The following is a 21,039-nucleotide window of genomic DNA, read 5'->3' as shown; positions in this document are numbered from 1 at the left end:
TTGCAAAATTTTGTCAATGGCTTCCAAATATTAAGAAACTTCTTATAATGTCCCTGTTGTATAGCCATAATACATTCTATTTTAAAAACATGACACAAAGACTCCCACCAAAACGTATAGTTCAAGTGATCCCAGTTTTTCCAATTCCTTAAAATAAGCTGTATGGCAACCCCTGTCAAAATAAAGAGAAGTTTGTTATTGTGAGATAATATTTGGCTTTTAGCTCTAATCAAAGTGCCAAATAGCACAGTGTCATATGTTAGTGCCACTGGATTTTCCATTACTTTGTTCACCTGATCCCAAATGGATCTCCAAAATTGAAGTATCGAGGGACAATAAAATAATAAATAATCTAGTGTCCCAGGTTCAAGATGACAGTGCCAACACCTATTAGACTTGGAACTATCTAATTTCTGTAATCTAACCGGAGTCCAAGATGCTCTATGTTACAAGAAAAACCATGTTTGTCTCATAGATGCAAACACCGTACATCTCATCCTCCAAGTCCAGATTCTTATATTTGGATTAGAGAATGATGCGGGGGGAAAAATGTGGCCCCGTCCCCATGAGCTCAGTCCCTGTCTCCACCCCATCCCCGTGAGCACAGTCCCTGTGAGCTCAGTCTATGTTCCCGCCCCATCCCCACAAACCATCTGATCCCATCTGCGCAAGCCTTGAATACTTATGATTTTATATTGAACTTACTTTATTACCCCCCTTGTGGTTTATAGCGCCAGCCATGGTGGTAACAGTTCTGATACTCATAGAATTCCTATGAGCATCGGAGCTGTTATTGCCTTGGCTGGCGCTATAAACCACACTATAGTATCACTCCTCTATATCCCTATGCCCCCCCCCCCCCCGTCCAGCATCTTCCTTCTGCATTCTTATTGTCCCCCATGTCTAGTCATCTTCCCTCTGTGCCTATATACCCATCGATGCCTGGCATTATCCCTCTGTGTCCATATGCAGCATTCCCCTTTTTGTCCTTGTTCCTATGCTTCCATCCATGCCCACGGTCTCCCCTCTTTTTGTATATCTTCCTGTGACCAGCTTCTTCCCTCTCTTACTCCCTTACACCAATGTGTTTCTCACACTTTCTCTTTCCTCGCTCCCCCCGCTATGTTCAATATTTTACTCACTCTTCCTTCATCACCTTGGTTCTTCCTATGCTCCTTCCCAGTGCAAAGCCGTCATCAAAGTGGCTGCCATGAGTCTCAAGACTACAACGGGAACTCATGGCAGCCATTTTGATGACAGCTCTGTAAGGGGCAGGAGTATAGGACAATCGATCCTGTCCCGCGTCACTGCTAGACCATCAGGTAAGGTCCAGGGAGGTTCAGGCAGCCTGCAAAAAGAAGTCAAAAAGAAGAAAAAAATAGTGAATAATCGAATTCGCAAGTAGAGAAACCGCACATCCAGAGGGAGAGCTGTATACATATAGGACTAGAGAAAGTACCTGTATATAATGTTTATAGCACTGCATACATCCAGTAGTGCTATAGAAATAATTAGTAGAAGTAGTAGACTAGATTCAGTAAATGGCACCCAAATTTGGATGCACCAAAAAATAAAAGTGCTGAGCACTATTTCATAAATGGTGGCCCAAGTTGAGTGCTATTTATAGAATAGCGCATAGTGGTGGGACCCACAACCAACTATGAGAGCAAGGATTTCCACCAGCTGAAACCTGGTATAAATCCTCATATGCAAATTAAGTGCAGATCCCCCAACTGTATAATAATACATACATTCTCAGTGAATGACCCCATCCCACTCATGCCCGTCCTATAGCCATGCCCCCTTTTCAGTTGTACGCTAAAAGATTTACGCACGCATCTTTATAAATTAGTGCCTAGCGAGATGCATGTGTAAATTCAAAACTGTTGCCAATTAGCACAAGCAATTACTTGTTAATGCTCAATTATGCATGCTAATTGGCTCATTAATTAAATTGCAAGCATAACTGGGCAGGCACCCAAATTTGAATGTACAATTTTTGAGCATATAGAATTTCCCTGCTAGGAGGCAATTCTATAATTAGGTGCCTTGGTTTGGGCACCCAGATGTAGTACAGGAAACATCTGGATGCATATGATTTAGCATGGCCACTTACACCAAGTCTATTGCAGATAAAAATGGGCACATTTACAAGAGGCTGCTGTAAAGTTCTTAGCCGGACTAATAAAGTTGGAACAGTCTCTATCAAGGGCTATACACTTAGTCCAGTGACTTTTCACTTTTTCCATTCTGTTGGAAAAATACAGAATAAAAAAAGTGGAAAATCAATGGAGACTGCCCTCAATGGAGCCCTCAATGGAGACTGCCCCAACTTTGTTGGTTGGAGAACTTTTTAACAGCCCCTTGTAAGTGTAGCACTTATTTATTTATTTCATTTATAGCCCATCTGTTAGCTAAGCAGCAACCAATAAAACATGGACAATAAAATTGATAACTTTAGAACACATTCTGTACTGAATCCTTGATCAGCAAGCAGCTTTCTCATCAATAGTACAGTACTCCCCCCAAATTCATGGGGGTTCCATTCCAGGAACACCCACAAATTTTGAAAACCGCAAATACGGTTTTTCAGCTGATCGAAGGCAGGAGAGGGCAGCTGGGGCGCCGGTGGGTGCTTAAATTGTACTTACGAAGCCGGGCACATTTTCCGACTGCCTCTTCCTGGTACTAAAGTCATCGTTACACCAATCAGGAGCTGCTTTGATATGCCAGATAGTGTGTCAAAGCAGCTCCTGATTAGTGAAACCATGACTTTAGTACCAGGAAGAGGCGGTCGGAAAATACTACAAATTACTGAGTCCGTGATTTGCGACCCGCGATTTGCGAACCGCAGCACTCTACACACGCTACTTCGAGGCCTTCTACTGCCCTGATGTACTCTGGTACGTCCCTGGTGACATCATCAGAGACGCAGCAGAGCAAATCAGGGCAGTAGAAGGTCCCGAAGCAGCGTGTGTAGTGCTGCGGACGCTGCTGGAGTCGGCAGATTTGTCAGGACCGCGGGAAAGGGGGGGGCGGCAAGGGACTAAGTGAGCCGGTCAGATGGCGGGAAGGGATGGGAGGGTCAGACCGCTATGGAAGGATCAACAGGGGTTCGGGTGCGTCGAGGAGGGTGCGACGCTTTCGGAACAGCTCCCTCAGTTGTTTTGCGAAGTTTATTTTACAAGTACAAACATATTTTCAAACTCTTCTTAAACTCAGAAGCAGTCGATGAAAGACGTGAAGTACCTGGCAGCTTATTCCATAATAAAAGTCCAATGAGAGACAAAGCACTGTCCCACGTATCTGTAAATTGTATGCATTTAAGTGGGAGACATGCTGATGGTCCCCCCCCCATGCTCCTCCCACTTTGCATTTATGCACTATGACATTCATGTGCATATCATATCAAATACTACCGAGCAAACATAGAGCCATATTCTATATATGACGCCTAAAAAAAAATCTGTGCCATAAAAGATATGTTTAGCGCGATTCTATTAAATGGCTCCAAAGTTAGGTGTAGATTATGCATTCACGCTTAGCACCCTTACACTTGACTAACATTTAGGAGCACCCATTTAGGCCAATAAAATCCAGGCCTAAATACCTGTGCCTAAATTGTGCACAGATCGGTTATATTCTATAACAATGTACCTCATTTTTAAGCCTACCCACAACCCACCCATGTTCCTCCCCTGGTCACACCCTATTTTGAAATTCATGCACTAGAATTTACGCACACCACTTTATATAATACACTTAAAGAAAGTTGTGTACAGAGTGTCTAATTAGTATCAATTAATACTTGTTAATTTCCAATTTGGCACTGATTAACTTAAGGAATTAAGTTTCATGCGCAACTTTGGTTGGACTATACCAGTGGTTCCCAAACCTGTCCTGGGGGACCCCCAGCCAGTCAGGTTTTCAAGATATCCCTAATGAATATGCATGAGAGAGATTTGCATACCTGTCACTTCCATTATATGCAAATCTCTTTCATGCATATTCATTAGGGATATCTTGAAAACCTGACTGGCTGGGGGTCCCTCAGGACAGGTTTTCTCCTTCCCCCCTTTTAAAGGAACTAAACGCAAAAAGATGTATGACAACTTACTTGCAACACATGCAGCTAAATTGGACCCCTCCATCACCAACCTACTGACAGCATCAACTGACCTCAAGGCTTTCCGCAAAGAAATCAAGACCCTACTATTCAAGAAATTCACCCAAACGTCCTAATCCCTTCCTTTTCCCCTCTCTACCCCTCTTAGAATCTACTCATCAAAATTGCTTTAGACCTTACGCCTTAATTGTAATTTGTATTTCTCTTCCTGGAAATGTCCAGTTATCGTTCTGATGTAATCCGCTTAGAACTGAAAGGTACAGGCGGAATATAAGCCAGTTATGTAATGTAATGTAATGTAATAGGGATATCTTGAAAACCTGACTGCCTGGGGGTCCCCCAGGACAGGTTTGGGAACCACTGGACCATACAGAATCTGGGGGATATTGTGTAAACATGCGCATCATACATAGGACATATTTGACAGGTAGGTCTACACAAGGGAAGAGTCTGGATTCTATAGGGACAGCACTTACACTTGTGCATATAGCTTAGATAAGGGCCCTTTTAATAATAATAATAGTTTATTTTTATATACCGCCAAACCATCAGTTCTTGGCGGTTTACACAATAGTAATTACATCAAGTAATTAAAATACAGATCCAAATAACAATGTCTTATAAAAGGAAATAACACAATTCAATAAAAGATACTCACTAACAAAGTACAACACTAACTTATTCAAAATAAAGTATGCACAATACAGATTATGTATACTAAAATAGATAAGCAACTTTGAACCTTACTCCATAAAAATAATAAAAAATTCCGCCTAGCATAATAATTTTGAAATCTATTAAATATTGTGTTGTTTAAATAGATAAGTTTTAAAATCTTTCCAAAATTGATGGTAAGTGAGGGCTGGAGTAATAAGAGCATTCAAACATGAATTCATTACTCCTGCTTGAAAAGCGAGAGTCCTATCTAAAAATTTCTTAAAACGGCACGCTTTCGCTGAAGGAAAATAAAACCAACCGGTTCTACATTTAAAAAATCGAAAATGAGCAACAAGATAAGATGGAGCTAACCCAAATAAAACTTTATAGCAAATACATCCAAATTTAAACTACACTCTAGCCTCGAATGGCAACCAGTGAAGTTTTTGATAATATGAGCTGATGTGATCATGTTTTTTTAAATTAAAAACACTGCACAACAATTTTTTGGTTAAGTCTTGATTCCTGAAAAGTTTTTGGTGATTATGACAGGTACCAACTTGGTATGCTCAAATATGGTTTTGGTTTTACTGCATCACGTAAGAACTATGAGAAATAGATATTTTTATGTTTACTGACAATAAAATATATAGTCAAGTTTACGTTTCGCACAAGCGACTAAATGAAACAGAATTAAAAGTGTTTTGCTCCCGAGTTTCTTTTATATTCAGTGTCTGGTGCATCACGTTGTAGCATCCAACAATAGTCGGCAAGCATTGACGGATTCCAATTGCCCTGGTATCGTTTCTCCATCGTAGCTATGTCTTGATGAAACCTTTCACCGTGCTCGTCACTCACAGCACCGAGATTTGCGGGGAAGAAGTCCAAGTGTGAATGGAGGAAATGAATCTTGAGTGACATATTGCACTTCATTCTCTTGTATGCTTTGAGAAGTTTGTCTACCAGCTGAATGTAGTTTGGGGCTCTGTAATTGCCCAGAAAATTGTCAACAACGTCTTTCAAGGCTTTCCAGCCAATTTTTTCCGGCCCAACTAACAGATCTTCAAATCGCTTGTCACTCATAACATGTCTGATCTGGGGGCCAACAAAAATACCCTCTTTGATCTTGGCATCAGTTATTCTTGGGAACATCTGTCTTAAATAACGAAAACCTTCCCCTTCCTTGTTCATTGCTTTCACAAAATTCTTCATGAGTCCCAGTTTAATGTGAAGAGGAGGCAAAAATATCTTTGTCGGGTCAACAAGCGATTCATGTGCTACATTTTTCTGTCCTGGAACTAACTTTTTACGGAGTGGCCAGTTCTTTCTAGAATAGTGCGACTCTCTGTCTCGGCTGTCCCATTCGCAGATGAAACAGCAGTACTTTGTATAGCCAAGCTGCAGTCCTAGTAACAGAGCAACGACTTTGAGGTCTCCACAGATATTCCAGTTATACCTGGTATACTGGACATACTTTAGTAACATTTCCATATTCTCATATGTTTCTTTCATATGTGCTGCATAGCCAACAGGTACTGAAGGATAAACGTTGCCATTGTGCAACAGAACAGCTTTCAGGCTTAACATTGACGAATCAATGAAAAGACGCCACTCTTCCGGGTTGTGATCACAACCAAAGACCGAGAACAATCCTTCAATGTCACAACAGAAACAGAGACTGTCGACTTGTGCAAAAAATTTGGTTATATCATGATGCCGGTCTCGAAACACAGAAATTTTCGTACCTGGTGATAGCAAACACCATTCCTGCAGTCTTGAACCTAGCAGCTCAGCTTTTGCTTTTGACAGACCCAAATCTCTGACCAAATCGTTCAATTCGGACTGTGTTATCAGATGTGGATCGCCTGATGAGGATGGTTCAAAATCCGGGTCAATGTCACTGTTAGAACCCTGCACTGCAGTTTCTTCATCTGGTTCGTCTAAGGTCCAATCCTCTGGTGGTTTCGGAACTGGAAGACTGTCATCATGTGGCATGGGTCTCATTGCTGAAGGCAGATTAGGATATTCAATTGACTTCTTGTTTTTGGCAGAGAAACCAGACACATTAGTCAAACAGAAATAACAGTCCGTCACATGGTCTTTCTGTTCTCGCCATATCATCGGAACAGCAAATGGCATCGTCTTTCGAGTACCTCTGAGCCAGGCTCTCAGACTAACAGCACATGTCGCACAGCAAATGTGAGGCGCCCATTGCTTGTCTTGATCACCTATTTTGCAGCCAAAATACAGATGATAGGCTTTCTTTACAAGGGCAGTCATCGAACGTCTCTGAGGCGTAAGTGTATATTCCCCACAGATATAGCAGAATGTGTCGCGGCTGTTACGACACCGACGAGACATATTGCCCGACACCAAAACGTCTATAGCATCAAGCTTACTTACTGTTATATTGCTACAGCTACTATACTACTATACTTTACTATACTGATACTATATACACACACGGACTATCTACCGGTATATTAACCAAATGAGCAGGATCGGTGTATGGAAGCCACCATTATAGCATGGTGAGACAGCGCAAGCTCGTTCAGACCTGCCCAGACATGCCCAGGATGTCATCTTCCATAAAACAGCTTCCAACCTGGCTAGATTTTATGCATGGACATACCCAGGCGGCACAAACCGTTGTTGATAAGACACTTATGGGAGAAAAAATTGTTTGCATCCAAATATAAGAAAAAATCACGACAAAATTGAAGATTTCTCTGAAATGGTACGTGATGGGTAATTTTTGATGTAATATTCATGATCAGCACCCAAAATTCTATAAGAAACACCCAGCAGTGTTCAGGAAGCAAAAACTTTGTTGTGCAGTGAAATCAAATGAATAGCTGTGTTTTGAATTAATCTTAATCGACTAGTTGTTTTTTTATGAGCACCCAAATAAATAGCGTTACAATAATCTAATATTGAAAGAATTGACGATTGAACCAGTATTTTAAATGATATAAAATCAAAATATTTTCTAATGGTACGCAACTTCCAAAGAGTAATAAAACATCTTTTGACCAATAAATCTGTATGAGCCTTAAATGATAAAGTACGATCTAATGTAACTCCTAATATTTTTAAAGTAGGGACTATTGGATAACCATTTACCGTCAACATCGTTTCAGTAAGCTTATCATTAGGGCTAGCCAGAAAAAAACTTTGATTTATCTGGATTCAATTTCAATTTGAAACTAGATGTCCAGAATTCCACTTGTGTAAGAATGAAAGAAATCTGATTTAAAATTTCTGGTGTAAATGCAGTTAAAGTGATCAATATTGAAATATCATCTGCGTAAATGAAAAATTTTACTTGTAAACTATAAAGAAAATGACCCAGTGGTGCTAAGTAAATATTAAATAGAGTTGGCGAAAGTGGTGATTCCTGAGGAACCCCACTTTCATTTACTCACCAAGTGGACAACTGACCAGCACTAACAACCTGATAAGACCTATTTTTTTAATGCACACTTAATGCAGCTTAAAATGAGATGCACTCACACATTCTGTGCTAAGTGCCACAATTGCACGCACTAGAAAATATTTTAATTTTTTTTGAGGGGAACAGCCTGGGGGCTGAGAGGGGGCATTCATATGCTAATCAGCATTAGCGCAGGAATACAGCATGAGCCCTTAACCCTTACAAAATGGGTGGCAGTAAGTACACAAGCACTAATTTTTTTAATGGGTATGTGCTAATGGTAACATTAACGCATGGCCGTTAATACAGAAAATAGAAAAAGGCTATTTTTATTGCTACAGTAAAAAAGGGCTTAGCACACAGGAAAAACTCCTGCCACTGCTTAGTATGAAGACCCCATAATACTATAAGTAATATGCATATCACATTATACATGCATTATACATACAGTTGTGACAGTATTGTATGATAACATCCCCACATTCACGCTAATCAGTTAGCATGCGACAACATAGCTAAGCTAACTGATTAGCACAGAACATACCCACTCTGCATCCCCAGACCCGTCCCCAGTTCTGTATTTTTTAGTGCGTGGGTAGCATGTGCGTATCCCAAAATTATCGCAGCACGCCTGATCGTGCCCCATGATTAGGCATTTTTTGCTGCGGCAAGCATGCATTTGTATTTACTGCAGCTTGATAAAAGGGTCTGTCATTAACATGTTTTGTTTTGTTTTTGTTTCAAAACAGATGAATATTTGAGCTGCAGCAGTTCCCCTTGCTCCAATGGTGGGACTTGCATCAATGATAGGAAGAGTTTTGTGTGCGCTTGTCGGCATCCATTTGGTGGAGCCAATTGCAGTGTCAAGATGGCAGAAGAAAATAGTCTGGCACCAGGTAAATTTTTCTTTCATGTGGAGGGATATTTTCAGTATGATGTCAGAGTACCAAACATTTTCAAAACTGCAAAACGTCTATCTTGTTCTTTCAAAAATGAATATTTTTCAGAAGTGTGTCTATCTTTTTAAATAAAAAAAAAAGCACTCAAAAAATGTATTGAAGAAGCCATTGGCATGTAGGAGAGACCAGCATTTGTACTAGACTTCACTGTCCACACAGACATCCCAGCAGAGCATCCTAGGGGTCACTGTAGAAAACTTCACATAAAAGGTCCCAGGTATATATCTCACCATAACCCCCTTATACTGTATGCTGAACCCTCCAAAAACCACCCGAAACCCACTGGACCCAACTGTACACCACATCAAGTGTGAGCCTGCTGGACAGATTGGATGAACCGTGCAGGTATTTGTCTGCCGTTATTTACTATGTTACATGTGGGATTTGGATGAAATTTGGATAGCTCACAATAAGTGTAGTGGTTAGAGTGGATTATGAGCCTGAGTCTCCATCTCTATGGTTGACTACATCGCCCTCTAGGCTACTCTGAAGACCTGCTTGCTGCTCTACTAAGACTAGCCATAACATCTGAAGCTGTCATACCGGCAAATATGTAGTGTTTTATTCACAACTTTGGATTAGACCCTCCCTCCCGGCAAATTTTTAAAAAAAGAGACCCTTGAATCAAAAATCAGCAGGAGGGGTACCCACTTCCAACTGCAGACACCATCCATCCTCCCCGACAACCAAACACTCAACACCCCCCTCTCCTGGCAACTTCCTGATATAACGGAATCCTTATCTTATCAAATAATTTATAGGTGAGATGGGATTGAAAATGGAGTTAGACATTTATAAGGCACAGATGTTAAAAACTCTAATAACGATCGCTAATAAAATAATACTTTCTAATTGGAAAGATTTTCAAAATTAGATTATAATAATTGGTAGAATATGTTATGCGTATATGCTAAGTATGAGAATATTTTAGCTTTAAGATCTGGCAATGTAAGCAAGTTTGAAAAAAATTTGGGAACCTTTATGTAACTTTGTGAACTTAGACTAAGGGCTCCTTTTACAAAGGTGCGCTAAGCGTTTTAGCGCACGCTAAAAGCTAACATGCATGTTAGTCTATGGACGTGTTAGCAGTTAGCATGTGCGTATATTTAGCGCACGCTAAAACGCGTGGAGGGGCATAATCGAAAGGGACGTCTAAGTCCGTTTACGTCCATTTCACAAGTCGTCCAAAGTCAAAAAGAGCCTAAGTCCCATTTTCGAAAGACACGTCCAACGTCTTTTGACTTTCGAAAATCGTCCAATTATACGTCCTGAAGATCTGATCGTCCAAGCCGCTAAAACGTCGATCTTTAAAGCACATTTTCGTCCAGCTGTCCGTCCAAGTCCAAAACGTCTAGAACAAGCCCTGTTGGACCTGGGAGGGGCCTGAAAAGTGATGGACAGAACTCCCGAACAGGGCACCTAAATAGTGGGGTACCTTACAGGGCACTGCTGTGAACTTCTCAAACAGGGTGCCATGGCTTCTCCTCATTACAGCTCCCTTATAGGTGACGGTGAGCCCCCCAAATCACCTCCAGAATCCCCTAGACCAGTGGTCTCAAACTCAAACCCTTTACGCATTTTGGATTTGTAGGTACTTGGAGGGCCGCAAAAAAAATAGTTAATGTCTTATTAAAGAAATGACAATTTTGCATGAGGTAAAACTCTTTATAGTTTATAAAACTTTCCTTTAACAGTTAAAAGGAAAGATATATAAACCATAAAGAGTTTTACCTCATGCAAAATTGTCATTTCTTTAATAAGACATGAACTATTTTCTCTGCGGCCCTCCAAGTACTCTATTTTTTTCTGCAGCACTCACATTTAAAGTTCAATATCTTTTCTTTCTCAAAACTGGAATATTTCAATCACTAGAGGAGTGTGTGGCGCAGTGGTTGGAGCTACAGCCTCAGCACCCTGGGGTTGTGGGTTCAAACCCTGCGCTGCTCCTTGTGACCCTGGGCAAGTCACTCAGTCCTCCATAGCCACAGGTACGTTAGCTAGATTGTGAGCCCACCGGGACAGAGAGGGAAAATGCTTGAGTACCTGATTGTAAAACTGCTTAGATAACCTTGATAGGTGGTATATAAAATCCTAATAAAAAAAAGCTTGAAAAACTAAATTGAAAATAAAATCATTTTCCTACCTTTGTTTGGTAATTTCATCAGTCTCTGGTTGCACTTTATTCTTCTGACTGTGCATCCAATTCTTCTTCCCTTCTTTCAGCCTCCTGTATGCTTCCTCTCCACCAGACCTCATTCCCTCCCCCAACTTTTTCTTTCTTTCTCTGTCTGTCTTTTTCTGATTCCGTGCCCCATTTTTTGCTTTGTTTCTGGTTCCCTGTTCCCCCTCCTTCTTTCTTCCTTCCTCCGTGCCCTATTTTTTGCTTTTTTTTTCTGACTCCCTGTCCCCACCCCACCTTCTTTCTTTCTTTCTTCCTTCTTTCCTGCCCTCCCCCATGCCACCGCCGCCGCGGAATAGGTTGCTGCTGCTGCCGCTATCGGGAACAGGCCATCTCCCTGCTTCTCTTCTGCACGGGGCCGACCAACTCTCGCCGCCCGACGTCAATTCTAACGTCGGAAAGGACGTTCTGGGCAGCCAGGCAGCGATTGGCTAGCCAGAACGTCCTCTCGATGTCAGAATTGACGTCGGGCCGCGAGAGTTGGTCGGCCCCGCAGGGAAGAGAAGCAGGGAGATCAAAGAACACGGTGCCGGCCTGATCCCCGATGGCAGCAGTGAGAAGGAAAGGGAAGCAGGTTGGGCACCACTGCTCTAGACGAGCCGCGAGCCGCACTCTAGGGAGAACGGTGGACCGCCCCCCCCCCCTTGGTACGCCACTGGAGCAGCAGCATGTCTGGCCGACTTGTTCGCTCAAAGCTGCGGGTGGCGGCTCCTTGCGAGATCCGCGCCTGCGTCTGAAGCCTCTCTGATGTTGTGACATCAGAGAGGCTTCCGATGCAGGAGTGGATAGCGCAAGGAACCGCCAACCCGCGGCTTTGAGTAAACGAGTCGGCTGCTGTTCCAAAAGGAAGAGAATGATGGCCTCCAGACCGCGGGCCACAAATAAAATCTGGAGAGCCACATGCGGCCCGCGGCCCGCGTGTTTGAGACCGCTGCCCTAGACCCACTTATCTACCACCCCAATAGCCCTTATGGCTGCAGGAGCCACTTATATGCCAGTAAAAAAGGGTTTTGGGGGTGTATAGGGCAGTGCACATGTTTAAGTATCAATGCAGTGATTACAGGGGCTTATGGGCATGGGTCTTCCTCTCTATGGGTCCCTAACCCACCCCCAAGATGACTTAAGCTGCCTCTGTGCTGGACGACTAGGCTTTCCTATGCCAGACAGCCAGGTGATGATGGTCTGGAGGCTGAATTTTAAAGTTGTGATTAAAATTTTTATTGGGGGGGGGTCGGTGACCACTGGGGTAGTGTGTGGGGGTCTGTTTTATGTGTTTTCAGTGCATATCTAGTGAGTTTAGGTGGGTTTTTGTGACTTAGACCATGTTTCAAATGGTCTAGGTCACAACGTCCAAGTTCCGTCGATCGTGGGCTGTATCACTTTTGGTTATACATGCTGCACGACTATGTCTAAGCCGGCCCATGTACCGCCCAACTCCCGCCCTCGACATGCCTCCCGAAACCCTCTGTTTAGCTTTGGACGTTGAGCGGTACTATGAGGGCCTAAGTCATTTAGAAATACGTCCAAAATCCGGTTTGATTATCGGCACTTGGACGTATTTGGGAAATGTTCATCCAAGTTCCGGTTTTTGAACATTTTTCTCTTTCGATTATAAGCCCCATAGCGCACCTTAGTAAAACAGGGGGTAATTGCATTCTAATGTAAGATTGTTTATAGATTTATAGTTAAGACTGTAATATAGGGGGAGTCTTTTACTAAGACGCGCTAGCCGATTTCGTGTGCACCAAATATTAGCACATTTATATTCTATGGATGCATTAACATTTAGCGTGTGCTAAATCAGCTAGTGCGCCTTTGTAAAAGACCCCCCATAGAGTAGAGATAATTGCAATACCAAGGGTCAAGTTAGGTTTTTGTTTTAATTTAGGTTACATAGAAACATAGAAACATAGAATATGACGGCAGAAAAGAGCCATAGCCCATCAAGACTGCCCACTCTAATGACCCACCCCCCTGACTTTACTCCCTTAGAGATCCCACGTGAATATCCCATTTTCTCTTAAAATCTGACACGCTGCTGGCCTTAATCACCTGCAGAGGTAGACTGTTCCAATGATCAACCACCCTTTCTTTGAAGAAGTATTTTCTGGAATCACCACGAAACTTCCCTCCCCTGATTTTCTAAAAATTTTGGGAGTTATAATCGACGATAAACTGATTTTCCATGAACATATCAATAATATAGTTAAATCTTGTTTCTATAAACTGCGACTAATAAGATCGATCACCAAATTTTTGGAGCCTAAATCACGTAATATTCTGATCCATTCATTAGTCATAACAAAGATCGACTATTGTAATTCTTTATTACTTAACATCTCTCAAAAAGAAAAACGACGTCTTCAAATTATACAAAACACCGCCATTAAATTGATTTATAATGCAAAGAAATTTGATCACGTTACGCCCCTATTTATCGATGCTCACTGGCTTCCTATAAGCCACCGTATTTTATACAAGGTATTGCTGCTTATATTTAAAACTTTAGTTTATTATGAGCCTCAGTTTATATCAAGAATGTTAATTCCTTACAATCCCATTCGCTCACTAAGATCATCCTCCCAAAATGTATTAGTCATACCCTCCCTTAAAACAATAGGAATAAGAAGAGCAGACATGTTTTCTGTCATGGGCCCACAATGGTGGAATTCTCTTCCACAATATATTACAATTGAAAGAGATTTGCATTCTTTTAAAAAATCTTTGAAAATGCACCTTTTTAAAGACGCTTTTAATACTTAATATTATATAATCTTTTCTTAGCATTTTAATTTTTTAACCAAACCCTTTCTCTTATGTTTTTCCCGTATTTGTTTTCCTAACTAAAACAGATGTAATCTTTGCCCTTCCTTTCCCTCCATCTCAAGTTTGTCTTGTCTTAAACTTATGTTATTAAGTTTTAATTTTGTATCTCCATATTTTATGTTTTACTTATGTACATCGCTTTGTAAACAAATTTAGCGATAAATCAAATATTAATAAACCTTGAACCTTGATCCAGTATGGCTGTTCTTATCTCCCTTTGAATATCCAGCTCACTGGATTGGTCGGTGATTGGCTATGCCACACAACATAGTTGGTCGCTGCCAATATTCAGAAGCTGGCCAGCTAAGGCTATCAGCTAGACAGACTCACCTAAAAACCAAGTCTAACTTTCACCTTTTTGCTTTAGCTGTCCAGACGCTGAATATCAGCATGGCTAGATATGTCCAAAGTGGCAAAATTTTGCCTGGATATTCAATGCTGGTTGCCAGATATGGGCCCAATCTTGAATGTATGGGATTGCTGCGGACCATGGAAGGTAGTCAGGCTACCACCTGAGGTCTCAATATCGAGCCCCAAGTACCCAGGTTATCAGGCTTTGAACTTAATTTAAAATCTAGTCAACCAGGTTGGGTATTTGGAGACTTATGTCAATAGACTCTTAAACATTTAAATGTATAGTGCCATATAATCTACACTGATTCTGTATGCAATTGTGAATTGAACAGTAATGAAAAGCTGAAACCTATTTGACAAAATTTCTGAAGTCCTATGCAAAACCTTAAAATGTTTATTTACATATGTCTGCATGATAGCAAAAAAAAAAAAGAAGGTTATTGTTTTCTAACAGTTCTTTTCTAATATTTTTTGCAGATTTTTCAAAAGGATCCTATAGATATGCACCAATGGTGACCTTCTTTGTATCTCATACATATGGGATGACTACACCTGGTCCAATCAGATTTAATAATATGCATGTCAACTACGGAGCGTCATATGCCCCGGGAAGTGGAAAGTTCCATGTTCCATATCTTGGTGTCTATGTTTTTAAGTACACCATTGAGTCACTCAGTCCAGTTGTCTCTGGATACTTAGTGGTTGATGGGGTAGACAATCTTGCTTTTTATTCAGAAAATATTAATATGTACAGTGACAGAGTCATCACTGGGGATGCATTGCTGGAGTTAAACTATGGCCAGGAAGTCTGGCTTAGGTTGGCCACTGGATCTATTCCTGCCAGGTTTCCACCTGTCACTACATTTGGTGGCTATTTGCTCTATCGTACATAAACAATGAATGTCATCTTTACAGCAAGAAAACCAATGTTATGGCTTGCCTTTCTACAGTATATGCATTTTCCTGGAGATCTTGAATGATTTTATTTTAGGAATAAAGTGCTCTTAAATCTTAAAAACAAACAAACAACCCCCCCCCAAGAAGAGTTAAATGTAGAGCAGGACAAAGAATGTACTCCTATAACCCATTCTGGGCTCTTTTGGGAGGATGGGCTAAATAACCCCCTCGCCTTTTACAAAACTGTAGCAGTTTTTAACGCCGGCCATGGCGATAACAGCTCCGACACTCATAGGAATTCTATGAATGTCATAGCTATTACTGCTGTAGCCAGTACTTAAAAACACTAGTGTGGTTTTGTAAAAGGAAGGGGGAGGGGTAAATAAATAATAAAAATTAACAAGCAGGAAAGAAACACGGTTTACTCTTAAAATGAGCATACTTTCTAATTTGCTCAGTCTTTTATACCACACAAAAATAGTTCCCATTGGAAGAATATGTGTATAAATATATCTAACCAAAGATTACAAAATCACATTTATGAATTATATCATGCATATTGCTTAAATATACAGTATATTGCATGCACACTTGATGCCTGGACAATGGACCCTGAAAATATTCAGATACTTATATAATCATTACAGGACTTGTATGCAGGGCACTGGTTACAATGCAATGAGAACCATAGCTTTTGTTTCTGTCATATGACTGGGATCAGTTCATAACAGCTTGCCTAAAGTAGATGTAAAGACATATAGGGCCAGATTCTATAGATGCCATTGAAAATTTGGCAGCGATAAAGTTTGGTGCTCAACGCTATTCTGTAAAGAATAGTGTTGAGTGCTGAACTTGGCGTTCATATTTGGGCGCAAAAACCTGGTGTACACCCTGGCACGCAAAATAAGCACAGACCCTCGCTATTCTGCGACACTGCGCGCGTCATTTGTCAACACCTCTGACCTGCCCACGCCCCTCTCATGGCCACGCCCCTTTTGACTTGCATGTGATCCAAGTTAAGGGAGAAATTCTAGAAACGGTGCCTAAACTTAGGCACTGGTAGGCGCCCTACCAGCGCTTAAATTAATTAACAAGCGCAGTTTAAAATGTCAAAAATCCTACAATGTTAAAGCACTTACCGTGCCTAAATAAAAGGCGCTGGAATCACACCTATGTAGGCTCTTTATGGTGCTTAATGTCATAGTGGGCATGGCTAAAGCCAGAAGTGGTCTTATGTTTTTGTTTTGTTTTTCCTTATTTTAAAGTTCCTGTAAACCTTGCCGAGCTCTATCTTTATAGAGAGGATGCAGTATATAAACTTAAGGTTTAGTTTAGTTTATAAAGCGCCTATGTAGGTACGATTCATGGCAAAATAGGTGCCAGAAATGTAATCCTGGAAAACTCTGGTGCCTATCTTTCTCAGAGGCGCAATTTTTAATATGGCACTGTAATGTGATTGGCAGCTGCTTTTTAGGTGGCCGCCGATATCGACAGCGTATAGAGAATCCGGCTGCCGTTTTTATAGAAAAGTGCATAGTCTGATTGACATTCACATCATAATTATTGCCAATTAAGTGTTTGTTAGCCTATATACAAATTATTTTGGTCATCCATCTGGGATTGGTGCCCAGTTTTGGGTGACCTTTACAGAATCTAGGGAACAGTGCCTGGGTTTTTATAATACATACTAGTATCTGTCCAAATTAGATTGTAAGCTCTTCTAAGCAGGGACCGTCTATTGCATATTACATGCACAGTGATAAATGATAAATAGTAGTAGTACAATGCAACTACACATATTTACACCATTATGAGGATTAGTGCAAACGTATAAGGTTGAATTAAGCATATACATATGTATTTAATATCCTATGATACTTATTTCAGAAGCACAATTCACATCACCTCTTAGATGTGCAAAACCTGGCATTTAAAACATTTACATTGCATTTTACAAACTGAGATATACATATCTGAAATGAAAGAATGTGTGAATGGCAAGGGGGGTGTGGTCTGGGTATGTTTTGGATGGCGCTCTGTTCTAGATTTGCCTACCAAGGTCTATTTTGACAAAGGTCAGCCATACCTAGTGTTAGTGACACTCAGGGCTGATCATTTTTTAACATCCCCCATATAAAAAGGGATCAAAGGAGCATCTCCTAGGAGCAACACCTGGGGTGGACTGCCCCCGCCTCCCCCCCCTTGGTACGCCACTGCCTGAGGAAGGGGATTTTGGTCTTCAAAAGTTAGTAAAAATGTATTAAAATTAGCCCAATAAAAAGATTACCTTATTTTCATTTTCTATTTATAAATGTTTATCTATACAGCTACAATACTATTTTATTCTAAAGCAACCAAACAAAAAAAAGTAAAATAAAATATTTTTTCTATGTTTTGTTATCTCTGATTTCTACGTTCCTTATCTTCTATTCATTCTCCATTCCATCCATAAGAAACATAGAAATACGATGGCAGATAAAGGCCAAATGGACCATCTAGTCTGCCTATCCACAGTAACCATTATCTCTTTCTCTCTTTCTGAGAGATTCCGCATGCCTATCCCAGGCCCTCTTGAATTCAGACACAGTCTGTCTCTACCACCTCTTCTGGGAGACTGTTCCATGCATCTACCATGCTTTCTGTAAAAAAGTATTTCCTTAGATTACTCCGGAGCCTATCACCTCTTAACTTCTTCCTATGCCCTCTCATTCCAGGGCTTCCTTTCAAATGAAAGAGACTCCACTCATGCACATTTATATTATGTAGGTATTTAAACGACTCTATCATATCTCCCCTTTCCCGCCTTTCCTCCAAAGTATACAGATTGAGATCTTTAAGTCTGTCCCCATACACCTTATGATGAAGACCACATACCATTTTAGTAGCCATCCTCTGGACCGACTCCATCTTTTTATATCTTTTGAAGGTGCGGCCTCCAGAATTGTACACAATATTCTAAATGAGATCTTACCAAAGTCTTATACAGGGGCATCAATACCTCCTTTTTCCTACTAGCCATACCTCTCCCTATGCAACCTAGCATCCTTCTTGCTTTTGCCGTCACCTTTTCAACTCTTTGGCCTCCTTAAGATCACTACATACAATCACACCCAAGTCCCGCTCTTCTGTCGTGCACATAAGCTCTTCACTCCCTAATCTGTACCATTCTCTCGGGTTTTTGCAGCCCAAATGCATGACCTTGCATTTCTTAGCATTAAATTTTAGCTGCCAAATTTCAGACCATTCTTCAAGCTTTGCCAGCATCTGTCCTCTTTCTCTGTCCCTTCCATTTTTCTCTTTCTGTCTCTACTTCCTCCCCCATGCTCTAGCATCTCTCTATCTTCTAATTTCCTTCCCTCCTTCCCACCTCAACACACCCCTGGGTTTGGCATCTGATTCCCTTTCCCCATGCCCTGGGATCTCTCTCCTTGCTTCTCTTTTCATCTCTCCCTTTCCATCCATGTTCTGGCATCTCCTTTCTTTCCTTTCCCTTTTTCCATTCCTACCCAATGGTCTGACATATCAGTCTCCTTCCCTTCCCTCCCCCAATGCCCTGGAATCTCTCTCCTCTCCTTCCATCTATCCCTCCTCCTCCATGCTCTGGTATCTTCTCTCTCCTTTCCCTCCCTCCTTCCTCCCTGGTCGGGTATGCATGTCTCCTTCCCTTCCTATCCTATGCCCTGGCATCTTACCCCCCCTCCAAGGTCTGGCATCTCCTTTCCTTCCTTCCTTTTCCTCTCTTCCTTCCTTCCTCATGGTCTGGCATCTCTTTCCTCTCCTCTCCCTCACTCTCTCTCCCAAATCGGGCACATAATTTCACTCCACCTCCCTCTCTTTGCCACCCCCCAGTTGGCAACACAATGTTCAGAACTCACTGCTCTTGCCAGTGTCAGGCCTTCTTCTCTGTCGGGTCCCACCTACTTCCTGTTTCCTCGAAGGAAGGCTCAATGCTGGCAGAGTAGTAAATTCTGAATGCTGCTGCTGCCAGAAGAAGTCAGACCATGATGCTAACCCTCGCTTGGAGCACCCTCATATGGGCTGCACCCCTTAGCTATGTCACTGTCAGCCAGGTAGAAAAGGGATATCCATCTCTGGATGTTCACAGTTGTAAGAGTTGTTTATAAAAGGCTTGTTGAATTGAGAGCCTTTGATAAAGTGCCTTTAACAGTGTGGGGAAAAACAGCCATTTCAGAAAGGAACATGTTCAGAAAGAAGCAGCATCAACCCGGGTTTGAAGAGCAAGTACCAGTGCTTAAACATGTAAGTGGCAATTTTGCAACAAATGCATGAAAGTGCCACCACTGAGAGGACTAAATGCTATATTTTACCAAATTTGATGTCAAGGGGAGCCAAATAAGGAGCAAAGCTGCTACTTTTTTTTTTAAGCTAATCATAATTATTTATCTTTTAGATTCTTGATACACTGCCTTTCTGTAGTATAACAAAAGTGGGTTCGCAATTTAAGTTTTGCAACAGTTTATCTTTCCTCACAACCCCCCCCCCCCCCCACACACACACACCTCTATAATGAGTCCTCCAAAATTCAGCTCCAAAGTTCAAACCAGTATTTAGTTGGCACTCGGTACCTCAGAATGTATAAATGCTAAAGTCTAGATTTTATGAAGCAGACGCACAAGTCCTTTGCGCACTAGGAAATGCACACTTCTCAGACTTGGCCAGATCAACCACAATATGACCCCTTCAAAACTGTTTTGTGGACACGTGTAAGTTGCAGTTAGTGTTGTTACAGAAATAAATGAAATTGGAATGAAACAAAGAAAATCAATAAACCCAAATTTTTTCTGTTACAGTAGCTAATGAGGTAATAACTGCCCTTTGATTATCCATATACTTAAAAGGCCATAATGGAGGGGGAAAAAACCCTCAGCATTTGCTTAATTCAAACAGCTCTTATGTAGCTTTGTCAGCTTAAATGAGCTTAAAGCAAAGCAGCACACATCACGAGATGTTACTTTAACCCAGTGTGTTGCAAACTGTGTGCCGCGGTGACATTCCAGGTATGGAGGAGGAGGAGAGGCGCCGGCTGACTGCTTATAGGATGTGCCTCTTGCAGTGAGAGCCACGTCCTGAAGGCAGTCATCCAGCGCCGGCGCCTCTCCTCGCTGGCATCCCCTCCACTGGCGTAGTATTAGCAGGCTCAGGGCCCTGTCTGGAGGGCCTCTGCGCAGGCGCGGACATCAGCATAATGACATTACTTGAGCACGTGATGTCATCGGATCGACATCCGCGCATGAATTGGCGCCTGCGACAGGGAGGCAGACTACAGTTCTTCCTGGAGGCCATGGCAATCATTGCTGCCATGTGCCAGCCACCGGGAAGGGAGGGAGTATGCGCAGTGATATCAGCGCATGCACAGAAGAGTCAGATGGGTACATTGTAGGTGCCACTCAGCGCAGTTGTCAATGAAAAAAAGGCACAATGTATAGAATCACACCTAGCCGCGCTTAAGCAGACTTAGGCATCGCTAGGCATCCTAGACAAAGGATATGTCGATCCAGCTCTCTGGTCACCCAATCAAAAAATTCAATCAGGTTCGTTTGGCACGATTTACCTTTTGTAAAGCCATGTTGCCTCGGATCCTGTAACC

The 21,039-nt window shown here is 41.7% G+C and overlaps 1 protein-coding gene across 2 annotated transcripts in view; it reads left to right on the top strand.

The window, feature by feature from the left end:
* The window catches only part of MMRN1 (multimerin 1), a 90,939-nt gene extending 72,948 nt beyond the window's left edge, over positions 1-17,991 (top strand). For both annotated transcript variants that reach the window (XM_033958880.1, XM_033958889.1), the window contains 2 exons: positions 8,966-9,112; positions 15,012-17,991. In XM_033958880.1, coding sequence (XP_033814771.1) covers positions 8,966-9,112; positions 15,012-15,427 — 563 coding nt within the window. In that variant the 3' untranslated portion in view covers positions 15,428-17,991. The remainder of the gene's footprint in view (positions 1-8,965; positions 9,113-15,011) is intronic.
* The last annotated feature ends 3,048 nt before the right edge of the window (positions 17,992-21,039 follow it).

Source organism: Geotrypetes seraphini, chromosome 1 (genome assembly GCF_902459505.1).
Source record: "Geotrypetes seraphini chromosome 1, aGeoSer1.1, whole genome shotgun sequence".
NCBI classification, from domain to species: Eukaryota; Metazoa; Chordata; class Amphibia; order Gymnophiona; family Dermophiidae; genus Geotrypetes; species Geotrypetes seraphini.
This window is presented reverse-complemented; position numbering and strand designations above follow the sequence as displayed.